We start from the raw sequence: 24,056 nt of genomic DNA on the forward strand, positions 1-24,056 counted from the left end.
CAAAAAAAGCAAAACAAAACAAAACACACACACACACACACACACACACACACACAAAGAATGTTAGAAATAAATTCCATGGAGAGAAAAATGAACAACTTCTGTCAGACAACACAGATGTGGATTCTATGGAGGCCTCCTGTCTAAATACCAGAAAGACCCATTATATGTGGTTTATGAGACGTGTTCAGAACAGAGACTTTACATTCGTAATCTGAAAATATTTCTTGAGTACCATAAGCTCTATCTCTCTCATTTGGAAAAAAAACAAAAAACAAAAAAAAAACACGATTTTTTAAAGGGAAACGAGAAGGCATTTCCTTTTTGTCTACTAATTTCAGCAAGTAGATCCTCTGTGACTATTTGGAACATGAAATAGCATTTTAGCCACAGATTAAAGAAAGGCAGTTCTAAGTTGGCATTTCTTTGTGCCTTGCTTTAAAAAATAATGCATGTGACGCACCCAGCACACAGCAGGTCTTCTACAAATGTAGCTCCCTTACTTCTTCTTGCATTCATCTTCTCTGCCCAATAAACATCTGTGCTGAGAACTAAGATGCTAAACCTCTAAGATGCTGAGGAGGACTATTTAGAAAATGTTTTGGAAAGAGAGGCAGGAAGCACATCACTTATCCAAAGTCACACAGCAAGTCAGGGAAACTTTTGAAGAAAAACTCCAACCTCTCTGGTAATCTCTGGCTCATGACTGTGAGGTTGTCTCAACAGACAAAGTTAATGGCTTTCTTCCTAATGAGATTTATGTAGGACCAAAGATAATGTTCAAAGAATAATATCTAAGAGTGTGTGTGGCCATGACATACGATCACGAAATGGGAACTTAAGGCTCCAGGGGAAAAAAAAAAAGGCATAGAGAATGTGAAACAATATCTCAAGTCCCAAAATACTAATTTACCCTAACTACGCAGTTATATATTAAAAATACACTGCATTATACCTTTACCAGAAAATCATCATTCAGCTTTTAAATTTAGAGAAGATCAGAATGATTCAGATCAGCAAGACCGACCGCCATCTGCTTTCAAGCACGCAGCTGCGAGCCTTTAAACAGCAACTTTCCGTGATTCATAACTTATTCATCCCAGGATGCACTCCGACATCTGCTTTATCATCAATTCACCTTGTCATGGCATTTTACTTTAAAGTTTTGTAACCTCTACCCAGGTGACATAGTGAACCAGTAAGCCATTCTTCTTCTATGGAAAGAATCAACTGTATAGTTCCCCAAGACTGATGGTCCAATCTTGAAATCATATACATGCATATGTATATAAAATACACATTCTTAGTCATTGCCTTTCAAAACAATAATGTCAGTAATCGCTACCATTTAGCACCCTGTAGTCCAGGCACTTCATCTTTATCATCACCACCCTGGAAAATAGATATTCTGATCTTCATTTAACAAATGAGCAAATCAGCAAGATGGGATGACTTAGCCAGTGCCACAGTGTGGACATGGCAGAGGTGAGCTATTTGCACCCAGGCCTGTCTGTCCCCAAACCCAAGCTTCTGCAGCAACCAACTTTGCCTCATATTTGAACTGCTGTCAAATAACTGAAATATTCTCATCAGTTGTATAGAGGAGGAGAGACTATACTTAACCCAATACCATTTATTCTCATCCCAAGATGTGTCTTGCATATGGCACTTAGTTAATATAAATGCTTTAGAAATGATAAACACTGTGTAAATCTGTTAGAGTTTTTTATTCTCCCTTCTATTTTGGCAGTTCTGGCTGTCCACTGTTTCACCCTCCATCACTGGCAGTGGCCCGGAGAAGATGAAGAATCCAGGAAGTGTGAAAGGACACAGCCCATTTCAGGGTGGTTGAGAGAGTACCTCGTGTCCTCTAACTTGGAAGAAGAGATGTTCAATATACAGAGATTCTCCCCAGTTTTACCTCTTTTTCTTTGTCTCTAATTCTAGTGTGCAAACTGTCTGTTGCTTGCTATGTATTTAAAACTACGTTGTGTATAGAAAATAAGTGCACCCAATGTCAAATCTTGGTTCTGAAACATCAAATTGATCAGGCATTCTGAACCTTACTTTTTTTTTTTTTTAAGATTTATTTTTTTATTGATTGATTGATTGATTGATTGCTATGTTGGGTCTTCGTTTCTGTGCGAGGGCTTTCTCTAGTTGCGGCGAGCGGGGGCCACTCTTCATCGCGGTGCGCGGGCCTCTCACTATCGCGGCCTCTCTTGTTGCGGAGCACAGGCTCCAGACGCGCAGGCTCAGTAACTGTGGCTCACGGGCCCAGTTGCTCCGCGACATGTGGGATCCTCCCAGACCAGGGCGCGAACCCGCGTCCCCTGCACTAGCAGGCAGACTCCCAACCACTGCGCCACCAGGGAAGCCCTGAACCTTACTTTTATCATCTATAAAAATGGGAGCAATGACAACTCTGCTCTACGTCTTTGTTTAAAATGACATGTAGAAGACAACTGAATGGCATGAAAAGATAGTGGTACATCCTGTAAACAATCATGTCTAAAAGTAACAGCCATGTCAGGATAATCTTTTTGTTTAAGAACGAGAAAGATGTAATCATAGAGACAAAGTCTGAGAAGTTGTATATAAAAAATTAACGGTTGTTACTGCTGGATAACATTGTGATTTTTATTTTCTTTTTGATTATCTATGCTTATTAAAATTTCTAGAACTATGACAACAAAAATTTTCAAATGATGAAATATTGTTTAACTTTAAATGATAATGGGGAATTAGAAAATGCAGTAATTATAGAAAAAAGACATCTAGGCAGTCAGTAGCTAACTTACCACCTTTAAAACTCTATGCATTTGATTAAAAAGAAGACCCAACAATATGCTATCTACAAGAAACCTACACTGAATACAATGATAAAGATATTAAACGTAAAAGGATGGAAAATGATATACAGTCAATTCTAATTTATAGTAGTTATATTATAAAGTCACTGCAAATAGTGAATTAGCAAATATGCAACCACTGCTCCCAAGGGAAATACAAGGGTTAGGTTCCTGCAAGCCTCTGGTCACAATATTTTTGCTAACTGATCAATACATAACTTTGTTGTATGTATGTTTCTGTTTAAAGACACCTTATTTATTTGTTTGTTTTATTTTTTATTTTTTGGCCGCGCCATGCAGCGTGTGGGATCTTAGTTCCCCCACCAGGGATTGAACCCATGCTCCCTGCAGTGGAAGCGTAGAGTCTTAACCACTGGACCGCCAGGGAAGTCCCAAAGACACCTTATTTAATACATGATGTTGATTTCTTAACATCGACCTCACAGCCAACAGCACTATAACTGATGCCTGAATGGAGCTTATCTAATAACCTCCTCCTCCATACGGCGCATCACAACTTTCCTGTACTTAGGACATTAGACAACACCTCAGCACCACACCTGAAGGCCACATTAAACAATGAAATCACCAAGAAAAGCACAAATGTGTAAAAAACTAAATAGACCACAAAAAGCACATTTGTTTACAGTATGAGAGCTGAAACAAAAAGGTAAAACATTGCCTTGTTCAACCTCAGCTGGGAACACGTATATCAAGCAACTCAAATTTTTTGCCATTCTATACATGTCCTTGAATGACAGAGAAAGCACTGCAAATATTGATTTCCATTGATCTATTTTACTAATAGATTTTAGTGAGTAGGAAAACTTACGAACATGGAATCCATGAATGATGAGAATCAACTGTACCCTGCAAACACTGCTCAAAGGAAAGGTGATATGACGAGGTTATTATCAGTCAAAATAGACTTCAGAGCAAGAAAAATTGCCAGAGATAAAGATATAACAATCTTAAATGTATATGCACCTAATAAAAGAGCAGCAAAATACATGAAGAAAAGGTGATAAACCAAAGGGGAAAGGAAAAAATCAAGTTTTTGCTAGAGGCTTCAGCACTCCTCTCCTAGTAATCAATAGACCAAGTAGACTGAATATCAGCTAGAATATAGAAGAATGAACAACTTCATCAACCAACTGTAACAAAATGACGTTCATAAAGCACTTCACCTGAAAAGAGCAGATACACATTCTTTTCAAGGGCACGTGAGTCATTCACCAAGATAGACCATACCCTGTCTCAAAAACAAACCTTACCTAATTTAAAACAACTGAAACCATAGAAAGCTTATTTTTCTGACCATAATGAAATTAAACTGGAAATGAATAACAGAAAGATATGTAGGGAATCTTCAAATAATTGGAAACTAAACAACACACTTCTAAATAATTCATGGGACAAAGAGGAGGTATCAAGGAAAATTAGAAAATATTTTGAACTGAATGAACATATATTAAAATTTATAAGATATTCTAAAGCAATGCTTAGATGGTAATCTATAGCATTAGATGCTTATATTAGAAAAAAAAAAAGAAAGAAAGATCCCAAATAAACAATGTGTCATCTTAAGTCTGGAAAAAGAGAGGCAAAGTTAAAGTAAGTAGAAAGAAAGGAATGATAAAGAGCAGAAACCGATGACACTGAAAATAGGAAAAACAATAAGGAAAATTTATGAAACAAAAAGATGTTTCTTTGAAAAGATTTTAAAAAATTAACAAACAAACCTGTAGCCAAAATGTCAAACAAAAATAAAAACATAAATTTCCAGCATCAGGAACAAAAGGAAGCAATCACTACAGACCCCACATAGACTAAGCAGATAATAAGAGAATATTACAAAGAAATTTATTCATATAAATTCAACAAATTAAATGACATGGGCTAATTCCTTTATTATTTTTTATTAGATCTTTATTGAAGTATAATTGCTTCACAATACCATGTTAGTTTCTGTTGCACAACAAAGCGAATCAGCCATACGCATACATGTCCCCATATCCCTTCCCTCTTGAGCCTCCCTGCCATCCTCCCTATCCCACCCCTCTAGGTCATGGCAAAGCACCGAGCTGATCTCCCTGTGCTATGCTGCTGCTTCCCACCAGCCAACTATTTTACATTCGGTAGTGTATATATGTCGATGCTACTCTCACTTCGCCCCAGCTTTGCCCTCCCACCCCATGTCATCAAGGCCATTCTCTATGTCTACTTCTTTATTCCTGCCCTGCAACTAGGTTCATCAGTACTATTTTTTTTTTTTTAGATTCCATATATATGCATTAGCATACGGTATTTGTTTTTCTCTTTCTGAATTACTTCACTCTGTATGACAGACTCTAGGTCCATCCACCTCACTACAAATAACTCAATTTCTTTTTTTTATGGCTGAGTAATATTCCATTGTATATATGTTCCATATCTTCTTTATCCATTCACCTGTCAATGGACTTTTAGGTTGGTTCCATGTCCTAGCTATTGTAAATAGAGCTGCAATGAACACTGTGGTGCATGTATCTTTTTGAATTATGGTTTTCTCAGGGTATATGTCCATTAGTGGGATTTCTGGGTCATATGGTAGTTCTATTTTTAGTTTTTTAAGGAAACTCCATACTGTTTTCCATAGTGGTTGTATCAATTTACATTCCTACCAACAGTGTAGGAGAGTTCCCTTTTCACCACACCCATACCAGCATTTATTGTTTCTGGCTTTTTTGATAATGGCCATTCTGACCGGCATGAGGTGATACCTCATTGTAGTTTTGATTTGCATTTCTCTAATAATTAGTGATGTTGAGCATCGTTTCATGTGCCTCTTGGCAATCTGTATGTCTTCCTTGGTGAAATGTCTATTTAGGTCTTTCTCCCATTTTTTAACTGGATTGTTTTTTTGATGTTGATCTGCATGAGCTACTTGTATATTTTGGAGATTAATCCTTTGTCTGTTGTTTCATTTGCAAATATTTTCTCCCATTCTGAGGGTTGTCTTTTTGTCTTGTTCATGGTTTCCTTTGCTGTGCAAACGCTTTTAAGTTTAATTAAGTCCCATTTGTTTATTTTTGTTTTTATGAAATGGACTAATTCCTTTAAAAACTACCAAAACTCAGCCAAGATAAACAGAATGGTCCTATATCTATTTAAGGAATTTAATTCATGGTTAAAGAGCTCCCTACAAAGAAAACTCTAGGCCCAGATGGTTTCACTGATGAATTCTACCAAACATTTAAAGAAGAAATTATACTACACCATCTCTTCCAGAAAACTGGAGAGGAGAGACCATTTCCTGTATCATTTATGAGGACAGCATTATACTGATACCAAAACCACACAAAAATAGTGCATGAAAAGCAAACTGTAAACCAACATTCCTCATGAACATTGACAAGAAATCCTCAACAAAATATTAATGAATTGAATAATATATCATGACCAAGTGATTTTTATCTCAGGAATGTAAGGCTGGTTCACTACTTGAAAATCAATGTAATCCACCATATTAACAGTCTAAAAAATGAAAATCCACTTGGTCGTATCATCACAAGCAGAAAAAAACACTTAACAACATTCGACATCTATTGATGATAAAAACTTGCAGCAAACTAGGAATAGAAAGGAACATCCTCAATCTAAAAAAGTATCCACAGAAAATCCTACAGCTAACATCATACTTACTGGTAAAAGACTGCATGCTTTCCTCTAAGATTGTAAACAAGGAAAGAATGTCCACTCTCACTACTCCTATTTAACATTGTACTAGAAGTCCTTGCCAGTGCAAAAAGGCATAAAACTGGGAGAAAAAAAAAAAAGGAATAAAATGGCCTCTATTTACAGACAACATGATTGCCCACATAAAAATTCCCAAGAAATTTACAAAATAGCTCCTATAACTAATGAGAGAGGTAGGTAAAATCATAGGAAACAAAGTCAACATGCAAAAATCGATCATATCTCTAAACTGGCAATGAATGTTTAGATATTGAATTTTTTTAATGTCATTTAAATGCTCCTCCCCCAAAAGAAATACTTAGGTACAAGTCTATCAAAACATATGCAAGATCTGAAAACTACAAAATATTGATGAAAGAAATAAAAGACCTAAATAAATGAAGAGACATATCATGTTCATGGATTGGAGACTCAACATGCTTAGGATATTAATTCTCCACAAACTGATCTATAGATTTCATGAAATTCCAATCAAAATCTCGGCAGATTTTATGTAGATATAGGCAAGCTGATTCTAAAATTTATAGGGAAAAGCAAAAGAACTAACCAAAAAAATTTTGAAACAGAAGAACAAGGACTTCTCTTGTCCTTCCACAAGGACCTTCACTACTTGACTTTAAGACTTGCTGTAAAGCTATAGTAATCAATATGTGTTGTTAGTGGAAGGATAAGATGAATGAAATAGAACAAAGAGTCCAAAAATAGGCCCACACAAAGATAGTCAAATAATTTTTTAACAAGTTACAAAGGTAATTCAACAGAGAATAGTGTCTTTCCAAAAAATGGTATTAGAACAATGGAACATTCATATGCAAAAAAAATTAAACTTGACCTGTAATTCACATCATATCCAAAATTCAACTTATTATGGACTGAATATTTGTTGTCCCTCCAAAATTATCATGTTGAAGCCCTAACCTACCATGTGATGGTATTAGGAGGTGGGGCTGTTAGGAGACAATTAGGTTTAGATGAAGTGATAAGGGTGGGCATCTAATCCCATGATTCAATCTAAATGGAAAATTATAAAACTTTTAGAAAATCTGCCTGACCTTGGGTTATGAAAAAGTTCTAAGACATCATCAAAAGTAAAGTCAACAGAAGAAAAAAATCAATAAATTAGACTGCATCAAAATTTAAAACTTTTGCCCTTAAAAAAGGTAAAAGTGTTAAAAGAATGAAGTCAAGACACAAACTAGAAGGAAATATTTGCAAATCACATATTCAACAACAGATCTGTATCCAGAATATATAAAGAAGTCTCAAAACTCAACTATAAGAACACAAACATCTCCCCGCAAAATGGGCAAAAGATTTGAACAGACACTTCACCGAAAGAAGATAACACATTCAACAAGGACCTACTGGACTTCCCTTGTGGCGCAGTGGATAAGACTCTGCGCTCCCAATGCAGGGGGCCTGGGTTTGATCCCTGGTCAGGGAACTAGATCCCACATGCATGCTGCAATTAAGAGTTCACATGCCACAACTAAGGACCCTGCCTGCCGCAACTAAGACCCCTGCTGCAACCAAATAAATAAATATTTTAAAAAAACAAAAAAAAACAAGGACCTACTGTATAGCATAGGGAAGTCTACTCAGTATTCTGCAATAATCTATATGGGAAAAGAATCTGAAAAAGAATGGATATATATATATGTATAACTGAATCACTTTGCTGTATACCTGAAACTAACACAACATTGTAAATCAACTATACCCCAATATAAAATAAAATTAAATTACAAAAAAAAGAAGACAAACCTATGGCAAATATTGATAAAATCCTGAAAAAAATTACCAAAATCATTAGCCATTAGGAAAATGCAAAATAAAATGACAATGAATACCATTATATGCCTGTTACAAAGACAAGGATGCAGACCAACTGGAATTCGCAAACATTGCTGATGGTAATGCAAAATGGTACAACCCTTCTGAAGAACATATACTTACTATAAGATCCAGTAGTCCCAAGCCTAGGTATTTACCCTAGACAAACGAAAACCTATGTTCATACATAACATGTACAGGAATGTTTACCACAACTTTATTCATAATCACCAAAAACTGAAAATAACCTAAACTTTTGGGGAAAGAGATAAACACCTGTGAGTCTGTTCATACAATGGAATACTACTCAACAATTAAAAGGAATGAATTCTTGATATAGGCAACAATGTGGATGAATCTCACTGACATTACACTGAGTAAAAGAAGCCAGTCTCAAAAGGTTATATATACTGTATGATCCCATTTATATGACATTCTGGAAAAAGCAAATCTGTAAGAGTGGAAAACAAATCAGTGGTCACCAGAGGATAGGGGTAGGAGGAAAGGTTTGATTACAAAAGGGGTAGCAGGAGAAGATTTTTTGGTACAATGGAACTGTTCTGTGGTCATTATACAACTCTATGCATGAGTTATAACTCAGAGAATTGTACATCCAAAAAAAATGTCAGTTTAACTGTATATAAATTTTTTAAATAATAAATTAAAGTTAAAAAAAAAAAACCTTTATGCCAACAGAAGAGAATTTAAGTTGGCAGACTGTAAACCTTACAGTTAAGACAGTCTGCTATATAATTTATTCATTCATGGATCTCTCAAGAATTGGTAAGAGATTTATATAAAGAAAAGCTATAACACCCTTGCAATAATTATTTTCTTAAGTACTTTTGATAGCTCTCTCTAGAACTATTTTTGCTAAATGTTTTTCAAACTAATCTTAGAAGTCAAGGGACTGGCTAATGGCTTAAAATTATACCATTTTTATTCCCCCCTGAAATCCTTATCAGACCTTGACTAATTCATGTGCAAGAGAAGAGAGATCATTTTGCTGACAGAACCTCTTACTTGAAGGCAATCCAAAGTCAAGTATATATTAGGTCCATCTACAGAGGTGCATTTTAACCCCTGAAGTATAAACTAATCATTGGGGGAAAGGGGGGAACTGCCCAGGGATAAGGAAGCTTCTGTCCTCACTTTCCACCTCATACTCTATTCTTTAATAGCTCTTCCTTAAGGGAGGAGGGGCTGCTAATCTGATTGTTCAAAGTCTTGAATTCTTTGGGTGAAACCATGGCATTGAAAAGACATTTGAATTTGTGAGCATCTTCTTTCTCATCCTGGAATAGGCCAGGGAATATCCTGACATTCTCTTGTGTGCTTTTTTTCACTTCCAACACCAATGTCCAGTGGTCTTTCTCCTTTCCTCCGCTTTGACTTTGTCCACAAATTGGTAAGAATGCCTTGATATTCCCCCACAAAACCAACAGTACCATATGGGAAGTCCAGATATTTCCTTCCAGAACTTTTTCCTTTTCTCCCAAGTGGGAGCTTTTGCTATAGTCACAGACTAAGTAACCTGGGTCAATTTAGTAGCATGCACAGGAGCTAAAATATTTTTCCATGTTGTTTGTGTCACCCTCTTTCCTTTAGCACTGGTGGTATGCATCTAAATCTTCTCAAATTGCTCTATGAAGAAGGATTCTAACCACAGTTTGGGAGTAAGAAAGCAGGAGGAATAGATTAGATATTTAGGAAAAGCAAAGGGCCTGCCTTTGACCTTTTGCCTCAGCCATGGGCCCCACCCCCCCCCCCAGCTTAGTTTAACCTATGTTTAGGGATATATGGTATTTACAGAGAAATTCTGTAATTTTTTATTTCTCAGTTAACTGTTATTAATTTTGTGTAATTCCTTTAAAGGGAAGAAGCAATGAGTGATAGCAGCCTTCAGGTAACTGAATTCTCAAATAGTTATTAGCCTTGGCCCTTACCTCTAAGGCGTTTAACATTGGTACGCACAAAACTAAAACCCTCTTAAATTACAAAGCCTATGAATGGTATAGGAAGGGGGAAAAGTGTAGAACTGAATTGTCTACCCTATGTAAACTGAAAAACCACCCGAAGAACCTGCCCAACTTAAGCCCTGTTCCTTATAATCTGTAGATGAATTGAAACAAGAGAATGCAAGACTATTTTATACTATATGATGACAGTGAATCATAACTAGAGTTATATAAGGTTATTTCTCCTTCATTCCATTATACTTCTGGACTTAAATTTGCTTCATGAATCTCTGTCACTTTTCACCTTGCCTTTAAGGTAAGCAAAGAGGCAGCAGAACCATTCAAAGGCAGGCCAATCTATACAGGCAAGGCCGGAACTAGAACTCAGGCTTCTTGTCTCTCTTTGCTAAAATCCAGAAAAGCTACAATGGGTTTTGAAGGGCATGGTACCCACTGACCCAATTTTATGAACAGCTCACTGTTAATTCGTTATTATACTCATCTTGAATTTTCTAACACTTTTTATTAATTTTGGAATAACCATAGCACTTGCCTCTGTTCCCTCCCTTCCTTAGTGTCAGGGTTGGCTTAGAGAAAGGGATGGGGGAGTATTTCCCCTCACTTAGTACAAAACATCTGGATCCCCAGATTAAAGAGATTTAGAAGAGTAAGAGTCCTAGAAATGAGGTAGTAATGCTGAAAATCTGGCAGAATTAAAAAGCAATTCATTGTTCTGATTTTCTTTCAGAATAATATCACTACATGAGTTAGAAGACTGATGATCAGTAGATGAGAAGGTAATTGACATAATATTTTTAGCACCCTGTTCTTACTGCCCCAAAATGCTTATGACTTTTCAAGAGAAACTCAAAACTGAAGAAATGACCCAAAAAGTGTTTCCCTGTGAGTTTCTGTACATATCCTATTCAGGTCAATTTATGCCATCTCTAACAGTTATGAAAAGATGCAACTAATACAAACTTGGGGAAAAATGGAAAAATAAAGCCCTACCCAAAGGGTGGGCTCCAGAAATTCCCCACTGCTCATTAGACAATCTTCCACCTATTATCATAAAAAAATGCCTAGTTAACATCACCCAACAATCCTCACTGGACAACACCAGCCCATCCCCCACCTCAGAAGTGTAAGAACACTTCCCTTTGGCTACGTCTGACCTTGGACCAAAAAGCAGCTATCCCTGAAACTAAGGTATTTTGTCTGAGGTATAGAAAAGAAAGAGAATCTGAAGTCAGAAAACTCCAGCTGAGGCTGGCAAGACTATCTGGAACCACCACCTCCCTGGGGGGTGGTAAACTAGAGATGATACTGCTTACGTCAGAGGGTAATCTGAAGATCGAATGAGATAACGACCTGAAAATGCTCTCATAAAGTGTTAAGTAGCTTATAAATGCAACAAGGAGCTGCTGTTTCCCAACGTCACAGATTCTGGGTTGACTGAGTGTCCTTCGCTGTACAGAACACTGTCTCCCCTTGAGTTATTTGGGGTGGGCAGCAGAAGGGCTCCTGGGCTTTCCTCTAAGGCATTTCTCTGAGTCACTGCCTGTGGTGAGTGTCAGAATGACAGAAACTCACTCCTGCCTCCTCAGCTAGCCTGCTGATTTGCGGGGGGGGGGGGGGGGGGGTTGGGGGGAAGGGGGGGGAGGGGGGAGGGGCGGTGGACTTCCTTTTCTCCAGTTTTGCTCTTTGAATTTTTTGAAGGCCAGGCTCAATTCTTACCTTTTAAAAATGCATTATACCTCTCCTCCCTAGCCATCTGAGGTCAGTGGCCACAGCAAATGCAAACCAACCTTTTAAGTTAAAGAACCATAACAAAATTAAAGACTTCCAGGCCCCTCTACTCTTTTCCTTACTTTTTTTTTTTCTTTTTTCCCCCACAGCGGTCTTCAGTGATAGCAGAGCCTGTCATTTAAGAGAGGGGGAAAAAAGACTGAAGCTCTCTTCCCTAGAGAGAGCTTTCTACGTTAATAATGACCACGCTTTCCCCGCCACTCCCTAGCTCTCCTGACCTCACCCGAAACACACGCCCATGTCCTTGCTGGGGGGCTGAGGAGGCTCAGTCAAGTACACACACGCATACGCCGGTCCGCCAGTCAACCGCAGGCAAATCTGACTCTTCGCCAACTTGTAGCCACAGAGAGCAGCAAAGGGACTGAGTCCTTCACCGCCAGCTCCAAAAAGACACTGCAACCGCCAGCGGCGCCGCAGGAGCAGCCTCTGTACTGCAGCCTCCGGCCGCTGGAGTTTCAGATCTAATTCCTTAAGGAGTACTGCTCTTCCGCCCTTCGTCCCACTCCCTGGGCTTCACACACCTCTCTCCCCAGGAGGTCGGGAGGAACGGGGTCACTCGATCACTTCTACGGAGGGGGAAGTTCCCACCGAAGTAGCCCGAAACCCACTACTCTTTGCCCCATCTCTCCACCCTCCCGCTCAAGTAGGCGCCTGTGCTGCCGTGAAGGTCCCAGTTCTCAAGGTGCCTGAGTCCGACGGGACACGGAGCAGCAGGCGGCATTAGCAGCGGCGGGGCAGGACGAAGGCTGAGATTCTTACAGGACAGATGGGGCGGGACTGGGGAGAGGGACACTCTCCCTCCCGTCCCCCGCTCACAGACAGTAGTAACTCCAAAACGCACAGGTGGGCCGAAGAGAAAGGCCTTTTCATTCTATCCTCTCCCGTCTCTTCCCGGCTCCCCTTCCGGACACCTGGTGAAAAAGCAAGGTGCTGGTGTACCTGGAGCGAACACCATGCTTTCCTCCAGCCGCTGCGCCCCAAGGTAAGGAGAGACAGGCAGACGGACGGACAGACGGAGGGTGGGCGGCAGACCAGGACTTGGGGTCCGCTGCAGGTGCGCCGGCCGCGGGTCGGGACGGTCAGCACCTCGGACAGCTCCACGGCGCGCGATCCCGGGGCCGCAGGTCCCGCCGCCGCGGCGCGCTCAGCCTCCACAATGCACTGCTCTGCCGACGGCCGCCGCGGCGGCGGGAGGAGCAGAGCTGATGCCTGCTCAGTCCATCCCTCATTCCCGCGCCAGCTCAGCGTACACTGCTGCTTGGGGAGCAAAACCTTCCTACCGCTTCCACAGAGAAGGACGGACGGAAGAGGAAGAGAGAAAAGGTAATTGCCCAGCTTCCCGGCAGGGGGACAGCTAATTGCTTCTAATTACCTGCTGTCTCACGCCCCCGTGGATATTGGACTGACATTTAGGATGGGTTTGCCCTTTTTTTTTTTAACATATATAACTCAAAGAGTTTACTCTAGAGGTTGACTCTTGAGTTCTCCGAGTTGGGCTAGCTCTGAACCGAGGGTGGGGCCTCCAAGTTCATCGGTCCTTGAAGTCCAGGACTACTCTCTCGCCCCAAGTCCCAACCTTCTACTAATGTCAGAAAGGAAGCTGGAGGGAAGGACAGGCTGACGATGGAGCGCGTGAGGAGGGCGCCGCTATCGGGCCCCGCTCCCAGGCGACTCTGAAAGCTCCCAAGCTCGGAGGCCCCCAAGGTCATCACATTAGGGACAGCAGGGCTGGCCAGCGCAGAGGAAAGACCTTGGTGAGGCGGGTCTCCTCCGCCAACAAACACACACCCTGTGAAAGGTAGGGCCAACAGAGTTCCCTTCAAGTGTGAGAAGAGCCCTGAGACCCATCCAGAAACATCAATCCTTCCCCTGCCTTCACCCAACTGAAAACCATGCCCCGGTGTACACCCTGTTCTACTCTAAAGATGCTGGGACGTGCCCCCAGGCTCACTTCGTGCTTCAAATACGCTGCTCATTTTAAAGCATTATCTCGTTCCCCCAAGAAATGCTTGTGCAGTGTGGACAGCCCACACTAGATATTGCCCAGATAGAAACAACTCCATCAGGGTTACGACCCCTGAGCTAGGGTGACTTAAGGATACTCTAGCCTCAAAGCAAATGTCAGTGGCTTTGGGTTTTAGCCTCTGTTTTTGCAGCTGAGTGGAGTTTTCCAAGAAGGAAGGGTGATCAGGGTCACCTCCAGTGTTTTACAGGGTTTCTTCACTTGCACCTCTCCCTGGAAAATGGAGCTTTTCTGAAAATGCAAGATTTCTTAATAATTTGGTTGGTGGCCATACGTTCTACACTCTTTTGGCAAATATTAAGCATTTTTCAAATAGCCTTATTGGCACTAGTTTGGTTCAAAGCCATCTGATAGACTGCAAATGCAAATAGTTCTACAGCTCTTGAACTACAGTTTGCATGGAGGCATATGGGCAGCCTAAGCATAAAACAATCAGTACTGCTCTTAGCACCTGGCTCAACATGGGCTTGAACAGATGGGGCCTACCTCAGCAGCAACAAGATACAAGTCAGCTGACGGGAAGGATGAAGCGTGTGCATGCCAGAATGCACTCTTCCCACTTCCCTAAGTTACTCCAACAGCCAGGGACCAATGATGCTTCACTCTGTCTTCTTTGCTTTATCACCAACAGAGGTGCAAAGCACTATTTGAAAAAATCTTTTTTTTTTTTTTCAAAAGATAGGTATTATATTAGCCCAATTTATAACTAAGGCAATTGATGCAGAGTGAATAGTATTTCAAGGTTACGTAAGTTTTGCCTGCAGAGTCAGGAGTCAGAGGATATTCCTGGCCCCCTTACCTATGACTTTATAGTTCCTCTTTTATTTATTTATTATTTATTTATTTGAATTTTATTTATTTTTTATACAGCAGGTTCTTATTAGTTATCTATTTTATACATATTAGTGTATACATGTCAATCCCAGTCTCCCAATTCATCACACCACCACCCCACCCCCACCGCTTTCCCCCCTTGGTGTCCATACGTTTGTTCTCTACATCTGTGTCTCTATTTCTGCCTTGCAAACCAGTTCATCTGTACCATTTTTCTAGATTCCACATATATGCGTTAATATATGATATTTGTTTTTCTCTTTCTGCCTTACTTCACTCTGCATAACAGTCTCTAGGTTCATCCACATCTCTACAAATGACCCAATTTCGTTCCTTTTTATGGCTCAGTAATATTCCATTGTATATATGTGCCACATCTTCTTTATCCATTCATCTGTCGATGGGCATTTAGGTTGCTTCCATGACCTGGCTATTGCAAACAGCGCTGCAATGAACATTGTGGTGCATGTCTCTTTTTGAGTTATGGTTTTCTCTGGGTATATGCCCAGTATATACTGGGATTGCTGGGTCATATGGTAATTCTATTTTTCGTTTTTTAAGGAACCTCCATACTGTTCTCCATAGTGGCTGTATCAATTTACATTCCCACCAACAGTGTAAGAGGGTTCCCTTTTCTCCACACCCTCTCCAGCATTTGTTGTTTGTAGATTTTCTGATGATGCCCATTCTAACTGGTGTGAGGTGATACCTCATTGTAGTTTTGATTTGCATTTCTCTAATAATTAGTGATGTTGAGCAGCTTTTCATGTGCCTCTTGGCCATCTGTATGTCTTCTTTGGAGAAATGTCTATTTAGGTCTTCTGCCCATTTTTTGATTGGGTTGTTCGTTTTTTTAATATTGAGCAGCAGAGCAGTTTATATATTTTGGAGATTAATCCTTTGTCCATTGATTCCTTTGCAAATATTTTCTCCCATTCTGAGGGTTGAAATAACCTTTAAATGATTGAAAGACCTCTTTCTCTTAATACGCTCAAAAGGGCTCTCTTTTACAACCTTAATTTTTTAATGAGTTTATTCTCCCAATGCATAAACAATTACTCATTATTAAGTTCAAGAAAAAGCAATATAGTGTAGGAAAAGAAAAAAAGCTTGGGAATCAGTCAGATCCCAGTAGAATATTTCCACTGTTTACTAGCTGTGTAACCTTAGATAAGTTACTTAACTGCATTATCTGCAACAGAAGGATTAAGGTATCTTGAAGGTTTGTTGTGAGGATTAAACATGATAATGGATTAATAGATTAATTAAGAGAGCACAGCCCCAATTAAACACATTCCAGGAAATTACTGACACCCTGGGAGTAGAGGATACCCTATAGGAATGCCAACTAAATATGTTAGATCAGTACTTCTCCAGCCTGACTGTGCACATGAATCCCATGGAGATCTTGTTAAAATGCAGATCACGATTCAGCAGGTTGGGTTGGGGCCTGACATTTTGCATTTCTAACAAGTTCCCTTGTAATGTCCACACTGTAGGTGCTGCTGGTCCATAGACTATATTTTGAGTAGCAGGGTGTCGATGTGTCAGCATTTAAAAAGAGAAATTACTTCTATCTCCTCCAACGTCAGAGATCATCTTTCCAAATGTCATTTATTTATTTATTTATTTATTTATTTATTTATGTATGTCTGCGTTGGGTCTTCGCTGCTGCATGCGGGCTTTTCTCTAGTTGTGGTGAGCGGGGGCTACTCTTCGTTGCGGTGCGCGGGCGTCTCATCGCAGTGGCTTCTCTTGTTGTGGAGCACGGGCTCTAGGTGTGCGGGCTTCAGTAGTTGTGGCACTCAGGCTCAGTAGTTGTGGCTCACGGGCTTAGCTGCTCCGTAACATGTGGGATCTTCCAGAACCAGGGCTCGAAATCGTGTCCCCTACATTGGCAAGCAGATTCGCAACCACTGCACCACCAGGGAAGCCCCCAAATGTTAAATATGGAAGGAACTCGGATGGATTCCCACAGATTTCCAAGCTACACAGAGGCCATCTTATGGTAGTAGAAAGAAAGAATGCCTGAAAAAGGTCCCAGAGCTCGTTTGATTAGCCTGCTATGGCAACAGGAAATAACACGACCCAGTAAAAACCAATGCAACGGGTCAAGGACAGTTCTCAGCCCCATCCTCAGCTCTTCTCTGTCTTTCTTCCTCCCATCATCTCTTCATTTTCTCTACCCAACACACGACTGCTACCTAGCCAGAGGACAATATACTCTCATTCCAGTGTTTTGTTTTGTTTCTTCGGTCACGTGGCTTGTGGGATCTTAGTTGCCTGACCAGGGATCGAACCCGGGCCCTTGGCAGTGAGAGTGTTGAGTCTTAACCACTGGACAGCCAGGGAATTCCCTCCCATTCCAGTTTTTGCTTGTTTATATTTTAGTAAGAACAATTAATTTTATTCCCAATAAAACCACAGCACTTTAATAAATTTTTAATTTACAGTTATTTCATTAGTAAATTTTATATTCAACAATACTATCTCTAATTTGTACTACTTAGTGGAATTGTTTTCATGGTTTACTTTCTACCCTAAAAATGATACTAGATTTTTTTTATGTCTTAATGTAAATGATCCATTTAATAATAGAATGCTTTCTAGGAAAATAAAAATTCCCTTCTATTCTACCACAACAGCCAGATTCTTTGATAGATCATTTATCCAGTCTTAGCCCACAACCTCACTCTGGTTTTTTGTTGTTGTTGTTGTTTGTTTGTTTGGGCTGCACCGCACAGCATGTGAGATCTTAGTTCCTTAACCAGGGATCGAACCCGTGCCCCTGGCAGTGGAAGCGTGGAGCCCTAACCACTGGACCGCCAGGGAAGTCCCCTGTCTCTTTTTAAACACCTCCACTCAGGGTGAGTCACTCTCTACTCAAACAATCCATTGCATTTCGAGACAGTCATCTACCAGAGAGGCAGCCCCCAATCACCACCACCATCTATCTCCTCCAGCACCCTCGTTCCCAGTTAATGATGGTAACGGTGACGGGAAGCAAGAGAGTAAACAAGTTGGACGAGATGCCCAACTTTCTTGCTCTGGTGCTGAGCTTGTCACACTGGGCACTCCTACCCCTACAGATACTTGAACAAGGTGCTGGATGGACTGAAAGGCACAGGAAAAAGAAAAAAGTCATCTAATAGAACTATCTTACTTGGAGACTTGGGAGACTATTTTATACAAAAATGAACATGGAGGGGCTTCCCTGGTGGCTCAGTGGTTAAGAATCCACCTGCCAATGCAGGGGACACGGGTTCGAGCCCTGGTCCGGGAAGATCCCACGTGTCGCGGAGCAACTAAGCCCGTGCACCACAACTACAGAGCCTGCGCTCTAGAGCCCGTGTGCCACAACTACTGAAGCCCACGTGCCTAGAGCCCGTGCTCCGCAACAAGAGAAACCACTGCAATGAGAAGCCCGCACACCGCAACGAAGGGTAGCACCCGCTCGACACAACTAAAGAAAGCCCATGTGCAGCAACGAAGACCCAATGCAGCCAAAAATAAATAAATAAATTTATTTTTAAAAAAATGAACATGGATATACTATGAAGTAGTGATTCATGTGACGTACGAACATTAAATTGGAGATGCCAAAGAAATCACCATAGGCAGATTAGGGCTGTAACTCTCAGACTTCCCCAAGTCTCTATCCATCCCCTCTAACATTTATTTATTCCACTCTGTCTTTAGAGCTTTCACAGATATAAAACTTTGAAAACCCATTCTGAAATATGCCCACTGTTTCCATGATTTGTAGTTCACCTTGGCTCTAGCCATACCCTGATTCTTTCCATCTATACTCATTTCAAATGCATTACTCAATCAACTAAAATTTTAAATGTTTTAGCATCTCTGAGGACAGTTGAAATGGACTGAAAAGAAGCATTTTCATTATGAAGCATTAAACCATAATTGTTTCCAAATGTCAGTTTGTAGGTTTCAAATGATTACAGAAATGAAGTACTGGAGAAGAACTCTTTTCTTCTCCTAAGAGCTGCCAGAAGTCGCTGAATTGGATCTAAGGAGAAGCATAGATGTGAATTAAGCAGAAATTTTTAAAGGAATAAGAGAATGTGGTATAGAGGGGTGGGAAAATAGAAAACCTGAAGGGGGAAGAAGACACTGAAAGAGCAATCATTGTGCTATCCAAACTGTAAAGCCTTAAAGAGTGCAGTAAAAATATACAGAGAGAGCAAATGACATAAATTGGAAAAAAATGAAGATAGAATATGGAATAGAGAAAGGGAGAATAAAAATAATGACTATACCACATTAAGAAAAGAAATGGGAAATGTTAAAGAATTTTGCAGGCTTAAAGAATACAGGACAATGTCTCTGTAGGTTTGCATTTTATGAAGCAGTTTATAAGTCCTGTGAGATTCTTTAAAAGGGACTATGAAATAGCCATATTTTCTGAAAGAAAACATCAGCAAAACCTCCCAAAGTACATTAGAACAGTGAAAATTTTGTACAATGTTTATGCAAAATGAATATTTTCCTGAAAAAACAATCTCACTTTGAAGATTTTTTTTTCCCTACCAAAGAGCTTTGTATCTGTGTTCATCTTTGTACAAAAAGTTCTCCCAAATTACCAAATAAAACTTGATTCTACCTGATGACAGGAGAGAGAATCAGTTGAGAACAATATTCAAATTAAAACCAACTTGGTCAGTTTTTAAAGAGAAGCATAAAGCATTCAACTCATCTTCAAAATTGTGAATAGATACTATAAAACTCTACTCAAATTCTGAATGCATAGTTCTGTCTGTTTATATATAGGTTCCACACTAAGTCAATTTCAGCAGGGAATAATCAGTGAGAAGAAAAAGACTAGAAATAGAAGAGGTGAAGAGAGAAGTAAAAAGAGATAAGAAGGGAATATGGGAAGGGAAAGAAAAGAGGCAAGAAATAAATGGAGCTCTCTGGGAAGAGCAAATATAAAGGGAAAAAGATACAAAAGACAGAAAAGGTGGCATATTGAGAGACTCAAAACAGATTTTTTTTAAACAAAAGGAGAAAGAAAACGGGAATGACAAGCTTGTTTTATGTGTGTGTGTGTGTACACATAAAATGACAAAGAAGAGAACCTCAATACAGTCCGAATTGAGAAACTGGATGCTCTTCTCGTATCCTGTTCACTTGGGCTCTATGTTTGGGAATAAATGTAATCATTACCTTTGGAAATACTCATTAATTTCTTAAACAACTGTTCAAAGCTCTTCATCTCTATTCAAAGGCTTAGTTCAGAATTAGGAGAGTCACAGTATACTACACAGGGATTTTGGTATCAAAGAAGAATTATTCTTTAGACCACAGTAGCTAAGATCATAACAATGCTGACTCACTGGTTAGTTTTTAACCTATTTTAAAAATCAGCTTGTAACATAAGAGAGATTCTTTGCAACCACGGAGTAGGCAAAGATTTCTTAGATGAAACACAGAAAGCATGAATCATAAAACAAAATAATTGATAAATGGGACTTCACTGAAATTAAAATTTTCTCCTATCTGAAAAACACTGTTAGGGAAATAAAAATGCGAAGTACAGACTAGGAGAAAATATTCACAATATATATATCTGACATATATATCGATAACTCTTGCAACTCAATAAGAAAAGCACCCAGATAAAACTTGCCAAAGTGTTTAAACTAACACTTCACCAGAGGAATATATTACTAATTGCCTATAAGCACATAAAGACTTGTCAGCATCATTAGTTATCAGAGAAATGTACATTTAAACCACAGTGAGACATTATTACATACCCAGTAGAATGGGGAAAAGTAAAAGGACTGACAATGCCAAGTGTTGCTGAGATATAGTGTGGTAAGATAGGGAGCAACTAGAACTCTGGTGGGAATGTAAAATGTTAACAACCACCGTGGAGAACAGCTTGACAGTTTCTTATAACATTAACTTCATACTTACCCTAAGACCCATGCATTCTACTCCTAGGTGGTTACCCAAGAGAAATGAAAACTGTATCCATATACAGACTTATGCAGAACATGGACAACAGCTTTATGCATTACAGCCAGAAACTAAAACAACCTCAAAGTTGATCAACATTATTTGGCTACACAAATTGTGGCAGAGACCACAACACTGATAAATTTCAACAATGTACGGAGCAAAAGAAACCAGACACGACAGAGTATATACTGTATGATTCCATTTACATGAAATTCTAGAAAAAGCTGAAGAAGCTATAGTGACAGAAAGCAGATCAGTAATTGTCTGGGGCTTGGGGACACAGGGAGGTGGATCGGGACTGACTGAAAAGGGACACAAAGGAACTTTTTGGGATGATGGAAATGTTCTATATCTTTACTGTTAGTGGTGGTTATATGGGTATCTACATGTGTCAAAACTCATTGAACTATACACTTATAATGAGTGCATTTTATTTCATGTAAATTATACTACTATAAGTTGATCTAAAAATGAGTTTGTAATAATTTGTTTCTAGTAAATAGAAATATGGGTGAGAATATCCCAAAAATGGAATATTTCAAGAGCCAGATTTAACTATAAAGTATGTTAACTCAATTTTTCCTCATTCTTTAATGTTTTAAATCTAAAATAATTTCACGTTTTCTATTCAACACTTTTGAATCATTGTATTTAGCCACTATGAATGACTGAAGAATGAATAAGTAGATATAAAATGTTAGAATTTATTTGAAGAATAAGCATTACTCTTTTCTTCATTCATTCACCAAATATTTATCGATCAGTACTAAGAAGAGTATTAGACACTAAAGATTCAGAGGCATAAGACCCAGTAGCTTAGAGTCCAGTAGAAAAAAAGAGATAGGAAAAAGAAGCAGGGGAGAGGAAGAGGGAGAGAATAACACTAAGACCCAGCTGAGGTCTGCAAACACTTATCTAGAGACGTGTCAGGTGCTATGGTCACAAGAAGTCAGGTACAGGTATGTTAAAATATCTAAAGTAGGCCCAAGAAGGGGTCACTTACGCTAAACCCCAGTCAGCAAACCAAAACTTAGCTAGGTTCTATGCTGGGATCTCCCAGAAAAGGAAGGCCTAAGTCCACCAATCAGCACTTCCCTGCTCAACACAAGTATCCAGACCAGCTCCAAGACATCCCTTTGCTCCATGAAGCGGGTAACCCTGCGTTGATCAATCAGCAAACGCCCAGTATAACTTCCTTGCTCCTGATCGCTTTGGTCTATAAAAATCTCTCACCTAGAGCAGCTCTTCAGAGCTCCTTTCTCTTAGCACTCCTGAACCTGGATGCTGCCCGACTCATGATCTTTTCAAAAATATATGATTGTTGGATTTTTCCTTTAACAGTTGAGAATGCACTTAACCAATGGGATCCAAGTGGGAAAGAAATTAAGGGAAAGAAATTAAGTAAGCCACGGGGAACTCCATAAGGAGGAGGAAAATAAGAGGTGGTTCTGGATTAGAAGCTGTGAGGTTGAAATGCTAGCTCCACAGGAGCAAAGTAAGAAAGCTGCCAGGACTGAAGGCAGGATTTCTGGGTTTAAGGCAGAGTCCTGGAGGACAGCAAGGTCTTGAGAGCACCCGTCAGTGACTGCAAAACAACCCCAGGGAGGGAGTGAAAGAACCCTGAGACTGAAGTGAGGGGCTGTGGAGGTCATCCTGGGAGGTGGGTGGGCAAGCAGGAGAAGATAATGAACCACACAGCTTGGCTTCTGTCAGTGGCAGTGGGCAGGGGAATGGATACTTAGTACTGAGAAGCTGCCAGATAAATCTAAGGAAAAAATAGTTAAAAGGTCCTTGAATAAGCTAATAATGCTTAAGTAGCATGATAACATTTTGAAATTGAAATTGATAATTTTCATAGTAATTGATTTTTACACCACTTTACATAACAACAGTAGACATTAGGCTGGATCTTACTGCTTTAGAGAGAGACTGACCTGAGTTCAGAAAATAAACAATCAAATTCCTGGCATTTGAATTTTAAAATAAGCGCTTGAAATGCAAAGCAGAGGCTAAAGTCTTGAAAGCTGAGGCTTTCAATTAATTGCCAGAGCAGAGGGGAAAGTTTTTCTGAGTCCGAGCCTCAAGGTTAAGTTTGTAACATAAAAAGAGCTGGCGTGAAAAGGGGGAAAAAGCATAGCCAGTTCTACATTTGTTTTATTCTGTTTGAAAACTCATTCAAACCCCAAAGGAAATATTTTGCATTTGTTTTATTTTGTTTGAAAACTCCTTTTGGGCGTGGAGGCAAGATTTTTTTTTTTTTTTTCCACAAGGACAGATAAGAAACTATAGATTTAGCAGGGCCTCCAAAAAAGGGACTGTGTCTCAGGCTGCCTCCCAAGCCTGGTCAGTCCATGGAGAGGTGGGGCCTCAAAGGGGAAATGACTGAGAGCCCAGATGAATTTGGAGAAATCCCAAGACCTTCATCTGACTTCCACGGGTATGTAGTTCACAAAGACCTCTAGCCTCTTGAAAATTTCCAGGCTGAGGCTAGAGGGATAAAATACCAACAGCGAAGTGAGTTGTCTGGGCAGATGAGCTTGAGGGCCACCTCCTAGGCCCTTCCCAGCGCTAGAGAACACTCACATACGTAGAAGGGCTTAGACATATAGGGACAGGCCTCAGAACCCACCTCAGGATGGGTCTGGAGGTCAGAATAAGTAAGGTTCCAGAGGGACCAGAGGCCACGGGGAGACGTGGGTACCTCAGATGATGGATCAGGGATCAAGTCCCACAAGCGGAGGACTGACAAAGTTGCGTCTCAGCAACTGCCAAGGCATGGCTTGTGCCTGCAAACTGGATACCCCCCAACCCCGGCCCTTGAGTCTAGACACAGCCTCGGGAAAGGTCCAAAGTGGAAATCCTGTATTAGCTATTTAAATTCCAGAACTTTACTCAGAGGTTTCTGAAATGACTGAGTAATCAATCATCTTGACCGAGTCTGCCTAGAAGTAACTGGATTAAGTTTTCTGCCATCAAAGTGATAAAAAGATTGGCTCTTAGTTATAAAAAATCTTTTGTTCCCCA

General features: G+C 39.9%; 1 protein-coding gene across 3 annotated transcripts in view; it reads right to left on the reverse strand.

Moving 5' to 3' along the window:
- AKAIN1 (A-kinase anchor inhibitor 1) overlaps positions 1 to 24,056 on the reverse strand; it is a 78,077-nt gene that overhangs the window by 33,380 nt on the left and 20,641 nt on the right. Inside the window, exon 1 of one of the 3 annotated variants that reach the window (XM_007191610.2) lies at positions 13,130 to 13,404. The exons of the other annotated variants lie outside the window; for them this stretch is intronic. Coding sequence (XP_007191672.2) covers positions 13,130 to 13,145 — 16 coding nt within the window. The 5' untranslated portion in view covers positions 13,146 to 13,404. Of the gene's footprint in view, positions 1 to 13,129; positions 13,405 to 24,056 lie in introns of those variants that run through there. 3 annotated transcript variants of the gene reach the window in all.

Source organism: Balaenoptera acutorostrata, chromosome 13 (genome assembly GCF_949987535.1).
Source record: "Balaenoptera acutorostrata chromosome 13, mBalAcu1.1, whole genome shotgun sequence".
NCBI classification, from domain to species: Eukaryota; Metazoa; Chordata; class Mammalia; order Artiodactyla; family Balaenopteridae; genus Balaenoptera; species Balaenoptera acutorostrata.